The following is a 23,240-nucleotide window of genomic DNA, read 5'->3' as shown; positions in this document are numbered from 1 at the left end:
AAAAGGAGGAGGAGACACAGATATAGGCATGTCATGCCCTTCTAAAATCATGTAAAACACAGCAAGGGGACTCCAAGCAGAGTTTCCCTTTTTTCCAAAAATTGGGCCACACACACCACTTCAGTGGCATCACTTGTCCCCCAGTTGCAAACTTGACATGTTGATTTGCATGAAGCACAATCCATCTCCACAAGCCTTTACTCTCCCCAGGATGACACAGGGGTAGAAAAGTCCTTGCGGATCCATGACTTGTTCATCTTGATGAATGTTAGTCTGTCCACATTGTCACTGGACAGACGCGTGCGCTTATCTGTCAGCACACACCCAGCAGCACTGAAGACACGTTCCGAGAGAACGCTGGCTGTGGGACACGACAAGATCTCCAAGGCGTAAGTGGCGAGCTCAGGCCATTTCTCCTGATTGGAAGGCCAAAATGAGCAAGGCTCCAGTTGCAGAGTCATGGCATCTATATTCACTTGGAGATATTCCTGTATCATCCTCTCCAGCCATTGACTGTGTCAGACTTCTTGATTCTTGTGGCCTTGCGAAGGAAGGTCTAAAAAAATCATGAAACGATTCCATAAAATTGCTGTTACCACCAGATACGGTATTGCTGGAACGGTTTGACTGATGATGACTCGACAGTCCTATGGTTGGCAAGTTACAACTGTGAGATTCACTCTGTGCACCATTGGTGTTTATTGGAAAAGCCGAGCTAAGATTGCATAACAGCTTCTGCTGATACTCCTGCATACGTGCGTCCCTTTCTATGGATGGAATTATGTCGCCAAATTTTGACTTGTACCGGGGATCTAAAGGCCGCTTTACACGCTACAATATATCTTACGATGTGTCGGCGGGGTCACGTCGTAAGTGACGCACATCCGGCATCATAAGGTACATTGTAGCGTCTGACAGCTACGTGCGATTGCGATTGAACGGTAAAACGTTCATCGCACACACGTCGTTCAATTCCTAAATATTGAACGTTAGGTTGTTCATCGTACCTGGGGTAGCACACATCGCAGTGTGTGACACCCCAGGAACGATGAACAGATCTTACCTGCGTCCAGCGGCTCCCGGCCGGCTATGCGGAAGGAAGGAGGTGGGCGGGATGTTTACGTCCCGCTCATCTCCGCCCCTCCGCTTCTATTGGCCGGCTGCCGCGTGACGTCGCTGTGATGCCAAACATCCCTCCCCCTCCAGGAAGTGGACGTTCGCCGCCCACATCGAGGTTGTATGGACGGGTAAGTACGTGTGACGGGAAACATTCGTATGCAAAATCATAACGTGTAAAGCAGGCTTAAGAGTGTGGCAATCCAGTAGTCAGCATTACTTCTAATTCTGACAATCCGAGGGTCATGTTGTAGGTAGTGCAGCAAGAAGGCGCTCATGTGTCTTGCGCATCCATGCGGACCAAGTCCTTGCTGTGTTTGTGTCGGCGAGGTGATAACCATGCTTCCTTCCTCTGACATCTCCCCCCAACCTTGAACAACCGAAATTTGATCAAGGTCTCCCTCATCTGCTGAGTCTTCCATGCCCATCTCCAGTTTGTCCTCTATTTCTTCCTGAGCTCCTGCACCTTCCTCAACAGTTTGGCTACTACCATGCACCCTTGTTAATCCCTCTCCCCCACCGTCCCATGCCTGCCGCCTTGGTGATGCTGAACGTCTGGACCTTGTAGATCTTGGTATCCCTTCCGCATATGAATCCTCCTGTACTTCCTCCCCTTCCTCTTGTCCCACCACCTGACTCCGAATACTGTTTAGATGTGCTCCAGCTTGTAAATGACTGGAATTGTCATGCTGATAATGGCATTGTCATTGACATCTTCGTCACCATGTCGAAACTGTGCAGAAAGGTGCATAGGTCCTTGATCTGAGACCGCTCCATAAGCGTGATCTTCCCCACCTCTGCATCTCGTTGGCACAGGCTATACGTCAAAACGTATTGCACCAGGGCTCTGCGGTGCTGCCACAGTTGCTGCAACATGTGGAGAGTCGAATTCCAGTGTGTCGGTACATTGCATTTCAGGCAGTGAACCGGCAGGCCGAAAGACTTCTGGAGCGATGCAAGTCGGTCAGCTGTGCCGTTTGAACGGTGGAAGTGAGCAAATAGTGACTGTGCCCTGTGCAGAAGCCCATCTAGGCCGGGATAGTGAGTTAAAAATTGCTGGACAACAAGGTTCAACACGTGAGCCATACAAGGCACGTGTGTCACCTTGCCCCGGCGAAGGGCCGCACCCAGGTTTGCAGCATTGTTGCACACAGCCATCCCTGGCTGCAGGTTGAGTGGAGACAACCATTGACAAAACTCGGTCTCCAGAGCTGACCACAACTGGTCAGCTGTGTGACTTTTATTTCCCAGACATTTCAACGTAAAGACCGCCTGATGCCGTTGAGTTCTGCTGCCAGCATAGTAAGGAGGTGTGTGGGATTCCTTGTGCGCAGTTACAACGTGAGTTGCCTGACCAGACAGGCTTTGGGCGGAGGTGGAGGACCCAGACGAGGTTGAGGAGGCAGAAGCAGTGGAGGAACTTCTACATACAGAGGATTGACGCACAACTCGTGGGGACGGCAAGACTTGTACAGCAGACCCTTCTCCATCTCTCACCATAGTTACCCAGTGCCCAGTCAGCGACATGTAACGCCCCTGTCCATGCTTACTGGTTCAAGTATCGGTGGTGAAATGCACACTGTCACACACAGAGTTTCTCAAGGAAGCGGTGATGTTGTGTGCGACATGCCGTGTAGCTCAGGCACACCTTTCTTGGAGAACCAGTGGTGACTGGGCATCTTCTACTGGGGCACTGCGATGGACATAAGGTCTCAAAAATCCTCTGTGTCCACCACGCGGAAAGGCAGCATTTCTGTAGCCAACAGCTTACAGATGCTGAAAGTCAACCTCTTAGCTTTGTCATGGCTAGGAGGAAATGGTCTTTTAATTTGTCCACATCTGAGGGACCGAGGGCTGGCTGCTGTGTTGAGATGGCGTTGAGTAGGGTGTCCCAGGAAAACTGCTCGTCTGTGAGGAAAGTGCAGGCGGAGACATAATGTTGCCTTCATCCAAAGGTGGTGCTCTCGATGTCTGAGAGAGCTCAACACAAGCAGCTGTTTCCTCTTCCAAAACAACTGACGACCTGCCAATCACACTGGATGTTGCCGTTAAAGAGGTGGAAGGTCTGAGTTGCAAAGCATGTGTGGCTGCTGTCCCCACAGTCATAGAGGATGAAGAGCGTGCGGATGCACTTGAAGGGGCAGACAGTGGTTGGCCCGCTCCGCTAGGCCACATTGTAGCACAGTGAGCTTCCCACTGGGACTTATGCTTGATATCCATGTGACGGTTCATGAACGAATTAGTTAGACTAGTGAGGTTTTGGCCTCTACTTAGAGATTGGCGACATATCTTACAGATGACATGAGTTGAGAGATTCTTTGCAATGTCAAAAAAGGACCAGGCTAGGCAAGGCTTAGAGCCCATGCGACCTGCAGAGCCACCACGACTTGTGCTCAGAGGCAGAGTTGTGGCGGTGGATGCAGTTGTTGACGTGCTGCCAGTACTCCATCTCTGTCCAGAAAGGCGCAAGCTAACCTCGTCGTCAGTCGCATCCTCCTCCACCGCCTCTATTGACCTCCTCGAGTGCCTGACTGTGGGTTGACAGTAAGTGGGATCTACAACCTCATCATCAACCTGTGTGTTTGCACTCCCCTCGTCCTCAGGCCTAACCTCTTCCTGCCCTGACCTAATAGTTAAGTTGTCATTCCAATCAGGTATCTGATTCTCATCGTCATCAGTATGTTCCTCATTGTCTCCACCAAGAGGAGTTACAGTTTGGGAATGAGGGTCTACATTATGCTCAGAAACGTCTTCATCAGGGCTGAATCTGACTCACAAAGCTTCTGGGCATCACTGCAGATCATTTCCTGGTCTGGACTCACTGTAGCTTTGGAGCAGACCTCAGATTCCCAGGCTATAGTGTACCGCCCCGCGCTCAGCTGCAACCGAGCCGCTTGGGTCCGGACTCGCCGGGTGGTGGCTCGAGCTTCTCCGGACTTGGGGGTCCCGTGATCCACTTCGATCTGAGGGGGGGGACTGGCGCTTTAAGGGGACGTAGGTGTACGGCTGGAGCCGTGTTTTAAGTTCGTGATGCCACCCACGAGTTGTGGTGAAGGTGGACACCACCGCTGCAGTTACTGGGCACCCGGGGGAGATGTTGCGCAGCAATATGTTAACCCCTCCGTGGGTAGGGATGGTGGCCTCGGGACCCATTGGGTGCTGTGTGATGGGCGGTTGAGGGAGGTGCGCGGCCGGAGGGCACTGTTGTACTCACGATTAGTAACACACTCTAGTCTCTGGTAAACCAAGATGATGGTGGTCGGTGCCCGCAGCCGGCAGCGTCTGGTCCCCCACCCGGCTGGTGGTCTCTGCCTTTCTCCTGCACCATCTTATGTATCGTGGGCTGCCTGCGCTTCAGCGTCAGGAGTCCGCTCCCCGGCTTTGTGGATGTCGGGAGAGCCCTTTGCCCACATACGCTGGCCTGTGGGATCTCTCTGCCTGTGCGGTGAATTTCTATCCCCCTCGTTGGGCTGTTGTCTTCAGTTGGGACTTTGGGTGGGAAAGGACCTAAAGTCCTAGCCTCAATCAGTTAATTAGCTAGTCCCCAGTAGCTTCTGGACCTAGCTTCAGGGTCTGAGTACCCCTCCTTTGTGCTCCGGTTTCCAGTTGGTTCCCCAGGTCGGTACCAGCAGGCCACTACCCTGTCCCGGTCCACCATGGTTCTACCGAGCCGTCTTCCCGGCTCCTGCAGGCTGAGGACACCGTATGCCTCCTAGCCAAAGGTGCCCGGGCTCCAACCCAGACACCTGTCACGGAGTTGCAGACCTTGGCAAAGGCCTGACTCCAGACTTGAACTTCACTACTCGACTCTCAACTACTGACTCCTCGTGTTTTCCTGCCTCTAGACCTGTGGACTCCTTGGTGGGCGTGGCCAACTGCCTGGCTCCTCCCCCTGGTGTGTCCATCAAACCCTGAGGGAGGTGACTAGGGTTTAATGTGGTTGGCTGATGTTACCTTGTTAGGGGACAGGTGTTATGCGGGGTGCTATCTGTGACTACCTGGCTAGTCCAGGGCGTCACAATAGTGTGACTGAACAGCTGTGCAGACTCACCCATCTGTGTTACCCCATACTCTGCAGGGCGGGTGGAGACTTGAGAGCTGGTAGAAAGCAATTGCGATTGGGGTGACATCTCAGAGGACTGGAGTTTTTTGGATGTTGAAGTTGAGGTAGAGGAGAGGCCACTTGATGGAGCACTTGAGATCTATTCAAGCATGTGTTTTGTTTGTGCATCATCTACCTTTGGTACAGTTGGTCGGTTCCGTAAAAAAGGGATCATATCAGATTGTCCATGGAAAATAGTAGACATCTTACTTTTGCTGGAAGATGGCCTTTCTTCAGCAGATGTTACTGTAGCTTTACCACCTACCCCAAGGACACAAACTTTTTTTCCCTTTCCAACACGCCTGTTCCCCTTTCCACCAGTATCTGTCCTTTTGCCACTCATTTTGTTTGTGACCAAATTGGACACTTAAAATGTCGTAGCAAAAATGGAGAGGTGGTGTAGATTGCAGAGGTGGTCTAGCTTTATTGACAGCTGAAGAACTAACACTGACTATCACAGACAATGAAACTATGCCCCTAAAACTGCCAGCACTTTTTGCAATTAAAATTGCGTAGCAACAATGGACAGGTGCTTTTCAAATGCACAGGTGGTGTATCTTGCTTGACAGCAAAGAAACCCTAACGTAGTATCTCAGATAATGAAAGTATGCCCCTAAAACTGCCTGCATTTTTTGCAATAAAAATTGCGTAGCAAAAATGGACAGGTGCTGTACAATGCAGAGGTGGTATAGCAAAATTGTCAGCAGAGGAACCCTCACGTAATATCCCTGAAGTGCCTGAGCTGATGTAGCCAGACGCTGTGATATAAACCCCTGCACAGCGCTGGCACAGACCTGCCTAGCAACAATGGCTATGAAAAAGGCTGAAATTACAAGTAGTCCCTAATCCCTAAAGCGATGTGTAGATTGCACTGTATGTCTATAGCGCACACAGCAGCAGCGGGAGCAGGAGCGGTGACTGTCACACACCCGCAGCAGAGAGATAATGGCGGCGATGGGGAAAATGGCTGGGTCTTATAGGGCAAAGACATGTGACATGCACAGCCTATGACACATGCCCTTGCTTGTTTGGCAAAAAGCAACTTTGCTGCGTGTGTGTCTGTGATTGGTTGCCAGCCTGGCCTGCCCCACTGTACGCACGGTTAGGAAAACAAAATGGCGATCACCATTCTTTCAGCACTCAGCAGCACTGATCTAAACCCCCCCCCCCCCGCACACTATACGCTGAATTTTGATAATATCATCATTAACACTGACTCACAGTATTACAGTGAAAAGCCAGCTAGTAACTAGCTACACTTTTTTGGTGATCGAGCCCTTATCGAACGTAACTCGAACAGACAAACTTGAAGCAAATCGTTCGAGTTCGTCAAACGACTCGAACACCGACCAAAATCACTCGAATTTGAAATTGGCGAACCGTTTGAATCCAACATCACTCAACTCTACACAGCAGTGACCAGTGTGACCAGGCTGGCAGCTGAAGTTGTGAGTAAACTACACCCTGAACCCGCACAGACTGTGTTGTCTCGTTCTTACTGGCGCCACCGCCCAGTGCTTAGGCGCCAACGGCCACTACTACCCTCATCATCCACCCGGGGCCTGCTCCGCCTGTGGGGAACGACACCATCCCGGCTGCCATAACACCTGCTCCGGTGAGGAACCCGGCAGCGGCGGCTATTCCCTAGCAGCATATCACAGGTGGCGTTACGACAAACGTTTCCCAATACCCCGCTTCCCCCACCATTTAACTGTACTCCTGGGGGCAACGGAACTGGGCAAGGCCACCCCGTGACATAGCCTGACCTGACCCGAAACGGCCCGGCGACGAGTAGGTTAACCGCCTGCCCCGTGGGGCGTTACATGAGCACTTATTAAGAAGTAGGACTCCTACACTAGTAAAGTCTATACAATACAGCCAGCAAGAGACATAGAGGAAAGGCTCTGATTCAATTCTGGTACAATTTTAAAACATTCTGACTTCAAAACTGGGAAAGCATATGCACTCAGTGCGAGGCCTAACTATAATTACAAAGAGGCATTGCAGTACGGCAATACTGTAAGAAACATAGTGGAGAGACTCTGATTCAATTCTGGTACCATTTTAAAAACATTCAGATTCCCAAACTGGGACTAAGTGCGAGGCCTAGCTAAAATTACAACTAGGCCCTGCATTACACCCTGGAAGAGAGGTAAAGGGGACTGTGATTCATTTCTGGTACAATTTGAAAAACATTCTAACTACCAAATGGAGAAAGTCTATGCCCTCAGAGAGAGGCTGTCCTACTAGGTACAGAGAAGTATCTAGCATACGGCGAAGGGAAGGGAGACCCTGTGTTTGGGGAAGGAGAAGATGGTGACCCCTGATCAAGCCTACCACTGGACCCTGAGTTCCCTCACCACACTAGATAGGTTCCGCATCTATGCCCCAAGTGGATACCTGGCCCTAGGTTGACCCTGATCTAGGACCTAGGTAGGCAGTGGAAGTGATGAGCACATAGTTAATCCCACTAAGCTCTAAAGAAGACGCAGGGATAGCAAACAATGGAAGGAAACAGAAACTTATCTCCAGATGCCTCAGGAAGAGGAGTGCAAATGACAGCCAGGTTACACCAGAAGAATGGGAGGCGACTGCTTGCGCTAAAGACTTGTTAAGGGTAAAAACCTTATCCCCAGCACTGAGTATGGGAAAATGAGAGTATATGTAGACACCAAGGAAGTGCTGATGAAAAACAGCTGAGGGGGTAAAAAACTCTGCAGGGTCCTAAAGGGAAAGGGATGAAAACAAAAAAGAGGAGATACATTGAATTCCAAATATATCAATCAGGAATGATAGAAGGTCAGGGAGCAGTTTGTGCAACACTGCGACCTTCTATTGCCGGACACCACATGACTGTCTGTCACCCGTGACACACCTGTGACAGAGGCCTAGCTAAAATGACAAGTGAGCATTGATATGTACCCTGGAAGAGACACAGAGGGTGGACTGTGATTCAATTCTGATACAATTTTAAAAACATTTTCAATCACTAACTGGGAAAGGGTTACAGTCGGATTGGCACAGCAAGTAACAGCCAAAATGGGGGTGTGGACCCACTTGACCACGGAAGCCCAGGTTTAACATTGAAAGGTATAACTAAGTGCCTACCGGGTATTTACAAAAGCTTCTGATGGTGAAGTTGGACTTGGCTGCCAGTAAACACCAGGTAAAACTCCAAGGCAGTCTCAGGGTCCACAATAGCTGTCCTGCAAAACAGCAGCAGGCAGAACAGGGTTAGGGGCCACATACTGAAGTCCAGATTAGCAGGTGAGACAAAATAGAAATCATAGGCTGGACAGGTTCAGGTATAGGTGCAGACAAGATCACTGACACAGGCAGGACAGTTTTGGTGCAGACAGAGTCACAGGATGGATGATGGCAAAGAATGACAGAACAGGAACCAGAACATTGGCACGATAGGTACAAGAAACCACACTGAACTGTTTCAGCTGGTACAGGCTGGTACAGAGGGAACAGCTGGTACAGACTGGACAGCAAGTACTGGCAGGATGGCTGGAACAGAGTAGGCGGTAGGTACTCCAGACAGGTTTTGGAGCATAGTTTAGAAAATACTGGGCAAGAACTGGTTACTGGAACACAGATTCAGATACACAAGACTAGATAAGGATGACGGGAACCTGACAACTTGTAGACAGAAAGAAAACACACCTTGCTCAGGCACCTCCTTAGAAGGGAAGGTGCATTTAATTTCCTTGAGGTTCCCAGCAATAAAGTGGCGAAGACTTTTGGAGTGTGCATGCTGCCCCTCTAAGAAACAGGGAGTGCACACATGCCCTATCAGTTATACTTGGAGAAAAGTATGGTGTGCACAGGACCTCAGACCTAGATAGAGCTGGGAACAGAGCATAGTCAGCAAGATAATGGCATACCTGCAAAGAGGGAAAGGCAGGACAGTGGAGGGATGCCAGCATTACACTACCCCCTCCATATGACCCCTTTTCACCAGACCTGAAGGAGATTTCTTAGCCTTAAAGAAATCCTCAGTGTTTATAGGTGTAGGATCGGACCGTGGAAGGAGTAGACCGGATAGTTGTTGCTTTAGTGACTTGTTCCGAGCACATGAATGGCAGATGGAAATGGATTCCAGAGTAATCATTTTGGTGGGCTCAGGGACATATTGAAGTCCCTTATTCCTCTTGTCGAAGACCAAGTGGGACCAACAGACAAGGAGCAAGACCGGAAGCCAAATGGTGTTCTAGAAGACCGGGGTGGATGAGCACTGACCAGACATCCCTAGTGGCAATACTGACCCCAACAAACCACCTTCCTGGATTTCCAGTCAAGAATGGATTCCTGAGTACGGAGCTAAGGTAGACCCCAGGAGGAGTGGGCAAGACAGGTTTGGAAGCATCAGGAAGGAGATGAGATCTTCTCTCAATGTGAAGTTCCTACTAATAGTTTTACTTGCTCAGAAACAAAGGACATGGATTCAGACAAGAGTTTTTGATAGACAGACAACAGTGTCACTGGATTCTGGAGACGTTAGATGGCAATCTCGTACCAATGCACCACAGTCTGCTGCATGATCTGGAATCTAGGTAGACCACCCTCAGTGAACTGGGTAACTCCATACGACACGGAAAGAGTCAGCGGGGAAGAGGAATTGGCCCCGGGTAGCTTCTTTTACAGAACCTAGGCTAGAAAGTCCCGGCCTCATGGGACATGAATGGATGAAGTGTTCTGCATTTTCGTAGTAAAAGCACAGACCCTTGACTAGACAATCTTCTTGTTGTTGCTCGGTCATCTTGACCAATATGAGCAAATGTAATCGTTACTATTCGCTATTCGCACAGATAGAATGATATTTGGGTTGCTTATCATATTGCGAGTTTTTGTGCACTTACCTTTCTATATTCGTATGCCCTGCCCAGCAGGTTTGGCGCCTGATTTGCAGCCAAACCCGCTGGGCTTCATAACCAATCACAGTAATAACGCAGCCATCTTGGTTGTGAAATTACTGTGATTGGCTAGCCGCGCCAGCGTCATAGAGTATATATATAAGCCCTTCCGCCGCCATTTTGCGCACATTGCACTGTATACTTCTGAAAATGGTGCACGACAGAGCACATGGTGACTCCACCTGCACCATTATAGTCAGTGGCCCCATTGGCACGTACATCCGAAACTCGTTTTGCTGTGGGCTTGCATGGAAGCCCCAAAGTGACCACTGAAGAGAGAGAGGAACGCAGTGTGAAAGCGGCCTTACTGGACTGCTTATTGTAGTTTTGATAAAATCACTGTTTTATCAGAAGGACATTATCACTAAGGAGCTTCTTGGCCTTCAACCACACCTACCACTGATAGCAACTTTGTGCCTATACACAATGCACACAAAAAGCTGCCAATCAGTGGTGTGAGTGGGGTTATGCAGAGAAACGGTAGATCTGCACCAGACAAACAGTTTTGAATCAAAACTGCAGCAACCAGTAAAGTAAATGAGACATCTCTGATTCAGGGTCTCTGCCTCTACATTATGCTGCTCTCAGATGGGGGAGCTAAAACCTGGTGATAGATTCCCTTTAATTGAGTGGCTTCTGAGATTCTTATGGCTTCCAAAAGGCACAGTTTTGCAAACGTTTTGTCACTAAATTGTAAACCCCGGGGTCGAGGGTTTTCACCCAACACGTCTTTAGGCCGGGGGTGCAGATCCTCTGTGACATCACAGGCTGGCTTGGCCCAGTTTCGTGACCTCGAGACGTACAGGAGGGAAGGAAGGCAGTGGACGGGAGGGAAGGATTGTGGTGGTAGTGATGGTTAGGAAAGTCTTTTTAGATCGTGACGCCATCTGTGGTCCGCGGCCAGGGATGGGCCGCCGCTGCAGGTGCTTCTCTCCGGGGCTGATGGTGAAGGTCGCAGCTGGGATGGTGTCGCTCCCCACAGGCGGAGCAGGGTTAATCTGGGGAGGATGATGAAGGACGGACGGGAGTGGTGGCTGTCCTTGTTGGCGCCGCAGCGCTGGGTGATGGCGCCGGTAAAGGAGAGGCAGGGGCTGCGGTTCCAGGTCTTTTACTCACAGGCAGTTCAGGTGCTGCCCCAGAGTACTGATGTCTGCCACAATAGGCTCTGTGAAAGTCTTTCTAATGAAGTGTCCCTCGGTTGCTATCCGGACCCGGGCCGAGCCTCCAGCTCTACGCCTCGGGCCCAAATAGAGAGAGGAGTGCTAAACTCCAGTTGTCTGTGCGAGATCTTATCCCAAGCTGTGCCTGGGGAAAGTCTGCTCTAGTGAGATGGTTGCACCTACTTCTACCCCATGTGGTGCCCACCCCCACTGGTTGTCCTAGCAACTGGGGAAGTCCCATGCTTCATGATGGCTAACTTCCCTGTCTGCCGTAGTCCACCCCACTGTGGGAAGCATCTTATTCTTTTGTGCGTGTGGTTTTGTGAAGGCACCGGCAGTTAACCCCCTCCTAACCCGGGATAGATATTACCCCTTAAAAGTGATGTAATACCCTGTGGCGCCTGAAGCCACAAAATCATGGTATCCAACTGAGAAAACAAAGGATTTACAGTATGTTCCAGTAAATGTACATATTATCTATTCAACATACTGTATTAGAAATACTGCCTTAAAGTAATCATAAAAAACCTTACCTCTCGTATATATATAAGTCTGGCCTCCAAAACCTTTCTTTTGCCAAGTAAAGAGAAAAAATATCACAATATTCATATGGCCGCCAATGTATAAACTCATTTTGCCAACCCTGCAATACAAAAAAAAAAAATCAATGTTAACATAGCACATTAACCCCTTCACCCCTGTGCGATTTTCCGTTTTGTTTTTTTTGTTTTTTTCTCCCCTTGTTCCAAGAGCCATAACTTTTTTGTATTTTTCCTTTAATATGGCCATACGAGGACTTGGGATTTGCGGAACGAGGTGTACTTTTCAATGACACCATTCATTCTGCCCCACATTTTACTGGAAAATGGGAATAAAATTCCAAAAAAAGTGCAATTTCATGAATGTTTTTTTTTTTTGTTATTTACCGTGTTCAATATATGGTAAAACTGTACTGAGATTATGATTCTCCAGGTGGGTATAAGTTCACAGATACCAAACATGTATAGTTTTACTGTTGTCTAAGTAGTGAAAAAAAATTCTGAAGTTTGAATAAAAAGAAAAAACAATGGCGCTTTTTTTGCCCTTTTCCGAGACCCGTAGTGTTCTCATTTTTTGGGATCTGGAGCTCAGTGACATTTTTAGTTTTGCCACTTTTGGGTAGATGTGATGTTTTGATCACTTGTTATTTCATTGTAATGCAATGTTGTCGCGACCAAGAAAACGTTATTCTGGCATTTTGATGTTTTTCTGCACTGTGTACTGATCAGATTAATTGATTTTATATTTAAATAGATCGGGCATTTCTAATATGTGTACTTTTATTGTTTTATTATCAATGGATCAAAAGGAGGGGTGATTGGAACATTTCATGTTTTTTTAAAACTTTTTTTTACATGTTTTATTGATGTCATTAGTCTTCTTAAGGGACTTGAAGCCTGCACGGTCTTATCGTTTCTGCTAATTAGAATGATTCTTCAGCATCACTCTGTACAGCAGAAATGCTATTCCTCTGTGAGTGTCGGAGCTCTGCCAGGAAGTGAGTTATGACAGCGACAGGGGTCATCATCTGACCCTACGCGGTCATGACAACCCATTGGTGCCCAGTTAACCCAGTCTGACCCTGCTACCATTGTCCAAAATGTCTTGTACTGAAGCTTTAAAGAGAACCTGTCAAGTCACATGCTAAAAAATGCTAAAAGCCATCAGATATTGGGTTAATCTGTAGGATAATAGCATTCCAAAGCTGCCTGGGCTGCTGCACTGAAAGCTTGAATACCAGTGAGAAATCAACTTTATTCCCCCTGGCAACTTTTGTCTTTCAGTCATAGAAGCGTGGTGTACCGCCCCCGGGCGAACAGCCGGGCTGCTGCCGCTGCTCGGATCTGGATCTGCAGTGGCTCAAAGGGTTTCCGGACCCGGGGGTCGTGCGGCCACTCGATTAAAAGAGAAGTGGGGATATGTGTGGCGCCCCTGACCTGGTCAGGCACCACTGAGTACTGCACCCATGCTGGGGGCAGTGCAATACAGGTAATCCAGAAGGCTGACTGAGGTGTGACTACACAGGCGCATAGTAATCAGGTCTCACACATCTATTTTTGGGAGGACTCCTGAGAGATTCCAGGAGGGGGCGCGGCCTCCATGTTCACTCAAGGCGTGGCGTAGGCAGGCACAGTGGGGAGAGGAAGTATAGAGGAGAGAGGAGTGAGGAGTCTGGAAGTGGAGCTCAGAGAGAGCAGACGTGCAGAACCCACTAGTGAGCCAGTTTAGAGTGTACAGCCCAGGGAGAGAAGTCGCAGGCAGCAGACCCTGGAGTTGCAGCACTTGAAGAGCATCCGCGCAGTGACTACCGGATGGGGGAGACTGGTCACCTGGTAGTGCTACCTGAAATCCACCCAAGGTTAGAGAGAGCAAAGTGGTGGCAGAGTAAGGGGACTGCCAGGGAGGTACCAGGCCCGCAAGGGTAACAGGTCCCGGTGCAGAGATAGATTCACCTTTCTTCTGCCAAACCTGCTTGAGGGGGCACTTCAAACCTCCAAGAGAACACCACAGAGTCCGCAGCCACGTAGCAAAGAGAGGGCCCATAGTTCACAGGAGGCAAGCAGCCGGAGTGACCAGGCTACAAGCAAACGGGCCGAAACAAGGGGAGAACAGGCAGCAGCAACTTCCCTGGGTGACCCCCGTAGGGACTTCAAGTCGGGGTCACCACAAAAACACAAAGGGCTAAGGAAGGCGAGTTGGTAGTGACCCTCATCAGCCAGCCGGAAGGATACCTGGTTCCAGCCTGGTTCATCCCAGCTACGCCCGGGTTACTCACCCTGCCACCTAATGTGAGTAAAACCCCTGAAAGACATTCTGCTTGTGCATGAGTCATTCTGCGAGTTGTAGTGCCACACACCTACACAGTGCCCTGGGGCTTGCCTCACTCTCGGGAGGCCACTACAACTGACTGAACCCACCATCAGCCGCAGGCACCCCTTAACCTGCAGTGGCGGTCACCCTGACCGCAATACCGAGAGTGGCGTCATGAAAATCCTAAGAGAAGGTTCCCTACCTGTGACCAGACTATTTCTCCACGTGGAGTCCCTGAAGGTAATGCAGCGACACAACACCTGTGGGGCTTCACATATGCACAGGGGTTTTTTGGAAAGTTCGTGACGCCACCCACGGTGCGTGGTAATGTGAGGGACCACCGCTGCCGTTGGGGAGCCCGGTGATGATGGTATGGCAGACTGATGTTTTAACCCCTCCGTGGGTAGGGGGTTCGTGTCCCGGGGCCCGTTGGTGTAGGATGGTGTTCGGGTACCGTTGGGGAGATAGGTGCAGGGGCTTTCAAGGTACTCACTCAGTCCCAGAATAATCACACTGACAGCTTGTAAACCAAAGTTCTGAGCACCACTGTAGTCTGCGGGGAGCACGCCTGGATCCGTGCCCCTGGTGTTGTTGTTGGTTTGCGGCCCTAATCCTGGCACCTTTGTCTCAATTGGACCCGTTGGTATGAAACTCTCCGGGTCCTGCTTACCCGTATGGCTAACCGAGTGAGCTTGGTCTCAGGGTTCACGCGTAGGATTTTCTTGGACTGTAGTGGGAAAGTCCTATCCCATCGGTGCGCTAGTCCCCCGATTTTGGAGTGGGTTGGGGATGACACTTGAAGTCTTCACCCCCTTCGGGTAAATTACCGGAACGCGTGAAGCTACTTTCCGGCCAGGGGTCCACGTACCCCGTCGTGCCCTGGCCCCTGCCCGGTGATAGCTCAAGGCCGTTGGCTGCCCTCCTCGCAGTCTATACCCCTTGACACTATCCAATGCGACCGGGTTCCAGCTCCTACCAGGCCCTGACCACGGTCTGCCACCTAGTATCCAGGAGCTCTTCTCACTCCACTCTCTCTACTCAACTCACTCTCCTGAATTCTACCTCAAACTCTACTGAACTGACACTTTCCTCACTTTCCCCTTACCAACCCCCATATGGGCGGCCCTATTCTTTTCAGGCCTCCCAATGGTGTGTCTGGTAGGTTCAAGTGAGACGTGTTCCTAGGATTTTTATTGACAAGCTATTAACAACACCATAGGACTGGGATCCGTTAACCAAGGAGGGTGGATACTGTGCAGGAGGGCAGATGCACAATACCCTGTGACGACTTGATAGGCCAGGGCGTCACATTCCCCCTTGGTTAAACGTAGCTCGTCTGCGAGCTACAGGACGACAGAGGTTTATTTTGTTTTGCTGGAACTGTAAAGAAAACAAGTTAACAATTTATTTATTTATTTTTTTAAACGGATCCATCCTACACAGGGGAGGTAATGCACTTAACGTTACTAAAACCTAACTTATGCTAAGAGTTCGTTACCCAACGTCCAAGATCCCAGTAACCCGCCACCCAAACAACCTGTTCCCCCTGGAAACCTAAGTGTCCGTGACCGGGTTAAGGTCCCGAGTGTTGTTCCTTTGACAACTCTGGCTGGCACAGGAGGTGCAACTATTTTACAAGACACAAGTTTGTGTTAACAACACTATAGGACTGGGATCTGTTAACCAAGGAGGGTGGATACAGTGCAGAAGGGCAGATTGCACAATGCTCTGTGACGACCTGATAGGCCAGGGCGTCACACATGGCAATTCCTTCAGTCACTGGTCATTACATAGTGAACTGCCGCAGCTGTAACCATGGCCCACCACTTCTTAGAGTTAGGCTATGTGCGCACGTTGCGTAAAAACATGCAGTTACGCTGCGCTTTGTAGCGCAGCGTAACTGCATGCGTCCTGCGTCCCCTGCACAATCTATGGAGATTGTGCAGGGGCCGTGCGCACGTGGCGTCTAAGAGCGCAGCGCTTCGGCTACTGCCGAAGCGCTGCGCAAAAAGAAGTGACATGTCACTTCTTTCCTGCGCTTTGCCGGCAGCTCCTGCTCTGTCTATGGCAGGAGCTGCAGGCAGAGCGCATGGAATCGGCGCTCACTACAGACATTTCTGCAGCGATCTAAAGCGCACATGTGCTCTTCAGATCGCTGCAGAAATATCTGCAGGGCTAGTACGCAACGTGCGCACATAGCCTTAGGTATTTTTCTCAGGACAGAGCACTATCTTCCCATTGTTATGCATGGATAGCTTTTCTTGTCACAATTGTAGATTTGTTTCAGTTAGATACAGTGACATGTAAAACTTTGGACACCCCTAGCCAAAATTATTATTGTGAACAGTTAAACAAGTTGAGCTCTAAAAGCCATGAAGTAAAGATGACACATTTCCTCTGTGTTTTAGGAAAAAAAAACAAAACAAAACTATTTTCCTTTTTGTACATTTTGGGCACCCTTGGAGAATTGTGTGCTCAGATAACTTTGATCAAGGTTTCAGACCTTAATTAGCCTTTTAGGGTTAAGGCTTTTTCACTATCATCATTAGTAAAGGCCAGGTGATGCAAATGTCACAGCTTTATAAAAACCCAGCCTCCTCTAACCTTGTGCTAAAAAACAGCCATGGGTTCTTCTAAGCAGCTGCCTGGTACTCTAAAAATGAAAGTGGTGGAGATCCACAAAGCAGGAGCAGGCTATAAGAAGATAGCAAAGGGTTTTCAAGTTGTCCTTTCCTCAGTTTGAAATGTAATTAAGAATTGGCAGTTAACAGGAACAATGGAGGTCAAGATAAGGTTTGAAAGAGCAAGAAAAATTTGTGTGAGAGATACTCCTAGGATTGCTTGAGAGGCAAATCAGAACCCCTGCTTGACTGCAAAAGACCTTTAGGAACATTTAACAGACTGGAGTTGTGGTACATTGTTCTGTTCTGAGACACTTGCACTGATATGGCCTTCAAGGAAGAGTCATCAGAATAAACTCACTTCTGCGCATTTACCATAACACTCAGAAGTTTGCAAAATGAATATCTAAACAAGCCTGATGCATTTTGGACACAAGTCCTGTTGACCGACGAGGTTAAAATAGAACTTATTGGCCACAATGATCAAAAGGAATGTGTGGAGAAAAAAGGGCACAGATTTTCAGGAAAAGAATATTTCACCAACCATTAAGCATGGGGGAGGATCAATCATGCTTTGGGGTTGTGTTGCAGCCAATGGGACGGGGAGCATTTCACAGATAGAGGAAAGAATGAATTCATTGAAATTTCAAAAAATTATTGATGCAAACATAACACCATCTGTTAAAAGCTGAAGTGAAAATGAGGATGGCTTCTATTAATAAATAATGATCATAAATACACGACAAAATCCACATCTGACGACCTCCAAAGGCGCAAGCTGAAGGTTTTACAATGGCCCTCACAGTCCCATGATCTGAACATCATTGAAAATCTGTGGCTAGACCTCAAAAGAGCAGTGCATGCAAGATGACCAACGAATCTCACAGAAATGGAAGACTTTTCCAAGGAAGAATAGATGAAAATCCCTCAAACAAGAATTTAGTAATTAGGAGCTAAAAAGAGAAATCGCACAAAATAGGGTCTCCTCCAATTAAAATGAAAGGAGAAACAACTTGGAGAGGCTCACCTTGTGCGTTTGTGCAGGTCACAACCACCAAAAAAATGCCTGAAGGCCACTACAGAACTCACTGGAGATACAAACAATGGAAGAAAGAAAAGAGTTAATCTCCTGCGCCACCAAACCAGTCCAGATGATGTAGATAAAATATAATTTATTGGTCAATGCGTTTCAATGCCCTCATAGCCTTCTTCATCAGGACAATCATATACCCATGATATGATATCATGATTGTACTGATGAAAAAGCCTCTAAAGGCTTTGAAATGCGTTGACCGATAAATCTTATTTTATCTACATCATCTGGACTGGTTTGGAGGCGCAGGAGATTAAAGGTGGTGTCACACACAGCGACGACGACAACGACGTCTCTGCTACTTCACCATTTTTTGTGACGTTGCAGCGACGTCCCGTTGCTGTCGCTGTGTGTGACATCCAGCAACGAGCTGGCCCCTGCTGTGAGGTCGTTGCTCGTTGCTGAATGTTCTGCTTCATTTTTTCGGCGTCGCTCTCCCGCTGTGAAGCACACATTGCTGTGTGTGACAGCGAGAGAGCGATGAAATGAAGCGAGCAGGGAGCAGGAGCCGGCGTCTGGCAGCTGCGGAAAGCTATAACCACTGTAAACATCGGGTAACCAAGGGAAGACCTTTCCCTGGTTACCCGATATTTACCTTCGTTACCAGCCTCCGCCGCTCTTGCTGCTAGTGCCGGCTCCTGCTCTGTGCACATGTAGCTGCAGTACACATCGGGTAATTAACCCTATGTGTACTGTAGCTAGGAGAGCAAGGAGCCAGCGCTAAGCAGTGTCCGCGGCTCCCTGCTCTCTGCACTGTGACATGTAGCTGCAGTACACATCGGGTTAATTAACCCGATGTGTACTGTAGCTAGGAGAGCAAGAAGCCAGCGCTAAGCAGTGTGCGCGGCTCCCTGCTCTCTGCACATGTAGCTGCAGTACACATCGGGTTAATTAACCCGATGTGTACTGTAGCTAGGAGAGCAAGGAGCCAGCACTAAGCAGTGTGCGCGGCTCCCTGCTCTCTGCACATGTAGCGACGTTATGATCGCTGCTACGTCGCTGTGTTTGACAGCTAAGCAGCGATCATAACAGCGACTTACAAGGTCGCTGTTACGTCACAGAAAATGGTGACGTAACAGCGATGTCGTTATTGCTGTCGCTTAGTGTGACACCAGCTTTACTCTTTTCTTCCTTCCATTGTTTGTATCAAACAAGAATTGAAAGACTCTTGGCTGCTACAAGAAGCATTTACAAGCTGTTATACTTGCCAAAGGGGAATCTACTAGGTAATAACCATGCTGGGTGCCAAAATGTTTGCATAGACCCATTTTCCTTTCTTATCATTTAAAAATGTAAAAGATGAAAATATACAGTACAGAACAAAAGTTTGGACACACCTTCTCATTCAAAGAGTTTTCTTTATTTTCATGACTGTGAAAATTGTAGATTCACATTGAAGGCATCAAAACTATGAATTATCACATGTGGAATGAAATACTTAACAAAAAAGTGTGAAACAACTGAAAATATGTCTTATATTCTAGGTTCTTCAAAATAGCCACCTTTTGCTTTGATTACTGCTTTGCACACTCTTGGCATTCTCTTGATGAGCTTCAAGAGGAGTGGCGTAACTAGAGTTGGATGGGCCCCGGTGCAAAGTTCAGACCTGGGCCCCCCCCTCCACGTACACCAACACCTGGGGTAGGTGATAATGACACTGACACTCGGGGTACAGGATAATGATGCTGACACTTGGCTCTTACCCACAGCACCCAGGTTTCCCATGATCTGAAATCCCTCTATCAGCAACCAGCTTTCCTATGTTCTGATATAAATCTTGTCCTCGCCACCCAGCTTTCCCATATCAGATCATGGGAAAGCTGGGTGCTGAGAAAAGATGTATAGCAGAGCATGGGAAAGCTGAGTGCTGAGGAAAAGAGCCTTTTTCCCTCAGCACAAAACGTTCCCATCCCCTGCTTGTATCTTTGTCCCCCCTTGTATATAGTTCTCCAAATACTATAATGGCCCACATATAGCCTTCCAAATAGTATAATGGGTCCCACATCACCCTTCATATATTAGAATGCACCTCCATAGTCCTCCATGTATTATAATGCATTTCCCATAGTTCTGCATGTATTGTAATTCACCCCATAGTCCTCCATATATTATAATGTACCCCCATAATCCTCCATGTATAAAGTAGCCCTTCAATTATAATGAATTTGTCATAGTTCTCCATGTATTATTATTCACTCCATAGTCCTCCATATATTATACTGCACCACATAGTCTTCCATGTTTTATAAAGCACCCCCATAGTCCATGTATAAGGTAGGCTCCATAGTCCTCCATATATTATAATGTAGCCCCCATAGTCCTATATGTATTATAATACAGCCCCATAAAACTTCATATTGTATTATGCAGCCCCATACTCCTCCATGTATATTCCATGTATAAGGTGTCCTTCATTTTGTATTATGCAGCCCCATAGACCTCCAGTATAATGCAGTCCCATAGACCTCTATATATAATACACATATATTACAATAATAGTAATTTTAACCAAGGGTACCCAAACATTTACATGCCACTGTATATACAGTATGTGGTAGTGATGCCAAGTTTTAATTTCTGGCTTGAATTGTTTGAATGTTTGGCAATATCTAAATTTAGAACTGAATTTCTGCTTTTTCACTTCTCATTTTTGTACTTTTCTTCATTTTTATTCAAACTTTATCATTTTGAAATTCACAGTCAAATTGTACAATAAAAGACTGAATATTATAGAAATGGCTCTTACCATCACTAACTTAACAATTGTAGTTAGAGTCTTTTCTCTTGTATCCTAAAAAAAGAAAGATGTTATTAGTGTATTACAAATAGCAAAGCAAAGCTCTTTTCACACTGATTTCATAACTTGTGTTTTTATACCAGCCATGTTGGATATTACAAATCTTGTTTGCCAAATAGTTCCATTGTTTGGAGGATTGTACGAACCTGTAAAGGGTTGAGTTTATATACGTTTGAATTGAACGGTGTGTTTATTTTAGTTTTGAGAAGAATACTGAACAAATGAGAGGGGTGCTTTTGGCTTGTTTGAGTGCTAGTAATGCGGGCGTCACACGGTACGATATATCGGGCGATATGTCGTCGGGGTCACGTCGATAGTGACACACATCCGGCATCATCTGATATATCGCAGCGTGTGACAGCTGCGTGCGACGGTTAACGAGCAGATATACTCACCTTCTCGTTCGTTGTTGACACGTCGCTCAGTTTCAAAATAATAGACCGTCCGGTTGTTCATCGTTCCCGTGGCAGCACACATCGCTCCGTGTGACACCCCGGGATCGATGAACACAGCTTACCTGCGTCCCGCCGGCAATGCGGAAGGAAGGAGGTGGGCGGGATGTTATCTGCTTCTATTGGCCATCTGCCGTGTGGCGTCGCTGTGACGCCGAACGTCCCTCCCCCTTCAGGAAGAGGATGTTTGCCGCCCACAGCGACGTCGCCCGGGAGGTAAGTGCGTGTGACGGGGGTTTAATGACTTTGTGCGCCACGGGCAACTAATTGCCCGTGACACACAAACGATGGGGGCGGGTACGATCGTTCGTGCAATCGCACGATAGATCGTTCCATGTGAAGCCCGCATTAGTCTGTGCATGGGGAATCCCTTGAACTACAATTGTATGTGTATAATAGAAAGTCCGGAATCTGTCTGACTCCCTTAGAGGTAATTATGTACAGTTGTGGCCAAAAGTTTTCAGACAGACACAAATTTTGTTTTTAACAAAGTTTGCTGCTTCAGTTTTTATACAGTAGTGGTAATTTTTATCTGTAGATTTTTATTCAGAGTGATGAGATGAATTGCAAAAATTCTTGCCATGAAAATGAATTACAACAAAAAAACATTTCCAATGAATTTCAGAGCTGCCAAAAAAGGTTGTGCTTTTTCATTTCTTCAATTCAGTGAACCTCTCATCAGCATAAGACAAAGTGTTAATCAGGACAAGGCAGATCATATAAATATTTCATGCTGATTGAATTATAAGAGTGGACTGGATGCTTTAAAGAGGGGTTGGTGCTTGAAATCATTGTCTTCTTCTCATAACCATGGTTACCTCCTTGGAAACATGCAGTCATCATTGCTTTGCCTCAAAAGGGCTTTAAAAGCACAGACATTGCTGCTTGGAAGATTGTCCCTAAATCAATCATTTATCAGATCGAAAATAACTTCAAAGAGAGGTGTTCAATTTCTGTGAAGAAAGCTTGAGGACACCCAAGAAAGTCCAACTTTTTCAGGACATTCCAAGAGGATCAACAGTATCCATTCAACACCAATACATAGCTTGCTCAAGAATGGTAGCAGGCAGGAGTCAGTGTATCTTCACGCACAGTGACACAAATTCTTTTGGAGGCTGGCTTGATATCAGCTAAGGCAGCAAATGAGCCACTTCTCTCCAAAACAGAACATCAAGAAAAGACTGACAATTTTCAGGAAGTACATAGATTGGACTACTAAGCACTGTGGTAAAGTTATATTCTCTGACGAAGCCTCATTCAGTCTCGTTGGGACATCTGGAAGAATGGTTATCCAGAGATGAAAAGGTGAGTGCTCCTATGAGTCCTTCGTCATGCCAACAGTAAAACATCCTAAGACCGTTCACGTCTGGGAGCTTTTCATCCATTGAGCGCATTCACTAACAATTTTGCCTAAGGACACTACCATAACTAAAGAATGGGATCTAAAGCTCCTCCAAGAGCAACTGCTTCCAACTATCCAGGAACTTTTTGGTGGTCAACAATGCTGTTACGTCCCCACTGGAGTCCGCTCCAGTGACTTCTACTTCAATCACCAGGTAACGCTGTGTTTCTGCCGTGGATAGTGCTGCTGTCACGTCCCCACCGGAGTCCGCTCCTGCAACTTCTGCTCCGATCGCCAGACGACGCCATGTTCCCACCATCGATAGTGCTGGTGATGGGAGAGGAGTTGGTGCCCGAGGTTCTGCGGAGCACAGGCTCTGCTCAACCACTAGGCTGGGTTTCCCTGGAACCTGCAGTACCACTGGCTGACTGTAGGTGGCGTGTGTCTCCCGGTTGAAGTGGCCAACATTCACCTGCAGCCTATGGGAAGGCACCACACCCTTCTTATTCCCCCTCCTGTCACATGACCACTGCCAGTGATAGTTCTGTTCTCCTGGCTCATGTGCTGTTTGTATTGTGATTCCTGTGCGCTGACCTTTGCTTGTTGTTTGACTACCCTTCTGCCTGTCGTTTTTGTACCTTGCTGCCAATTCCGGATTTGACCCCTGCTTTGTCTCCTCACTACGCCCTTGCCTGCTGATTCTGTTCCTGTTTTGCATCTCCTGGATTTTGACCCTGCCTGACGACCACGGACTACAGTCTACCACAGGAAGCGATCTCTGAGGCTCT

General features: G+C 47.8%; 1 protein-coding gene across 2 annotated transcripts in view; it reads right to left on the bottom strand.

Annotated features, from left to right (window-relative positions):
- LOC142255298 (5-hydroxytryptamine receptor 3A-like) overlaps positions 1-23,240 on the bottom strand; it is a 101,368-nt gene that overhangs the window by 44,444 nt on the left and 33,684 nt on the right. For both annotated transcript variants that reach the window (XM_075326836.1, XM_075326835.1), the window contains exons 2-3: positions 20,608-20,652; positions 11,831-11,940 (exon numbers count right to left, since the gene is read on the bottom strand). In XM_075326836.1, coding sequence (XP_075182951.1) covers positions 11,831-11,940; positions 20,608-20,610 — 113 coding nt within the window. In that variant the 5' untranslated portion in view covers positions 20,611-20,652. The remainder of the gene's footprint in view (positions 1-11,830; positions 11,941-20,607; positions 20,653-23,240) is intronic.

This window comes from Anomaloglossus baeobatrachus, chromosome 10, assembly GCF_048569485.1.
Source record: "Anomaloglossus baeobatrachus isolate aAnoBae1 chromosome 10, aAnoBae1.hap1, whole genome shotgun sequence".
Lineage (NCBI taxonomy): Eukaryota > Metazoa > Chordata > Amphibia > Anura > Aromobatidae > Anomaloglossus > Anomaloglossus baeobatrachus.
This window is presented reverse-complemented; position numbering and strand designations above follow the sequence as displayed.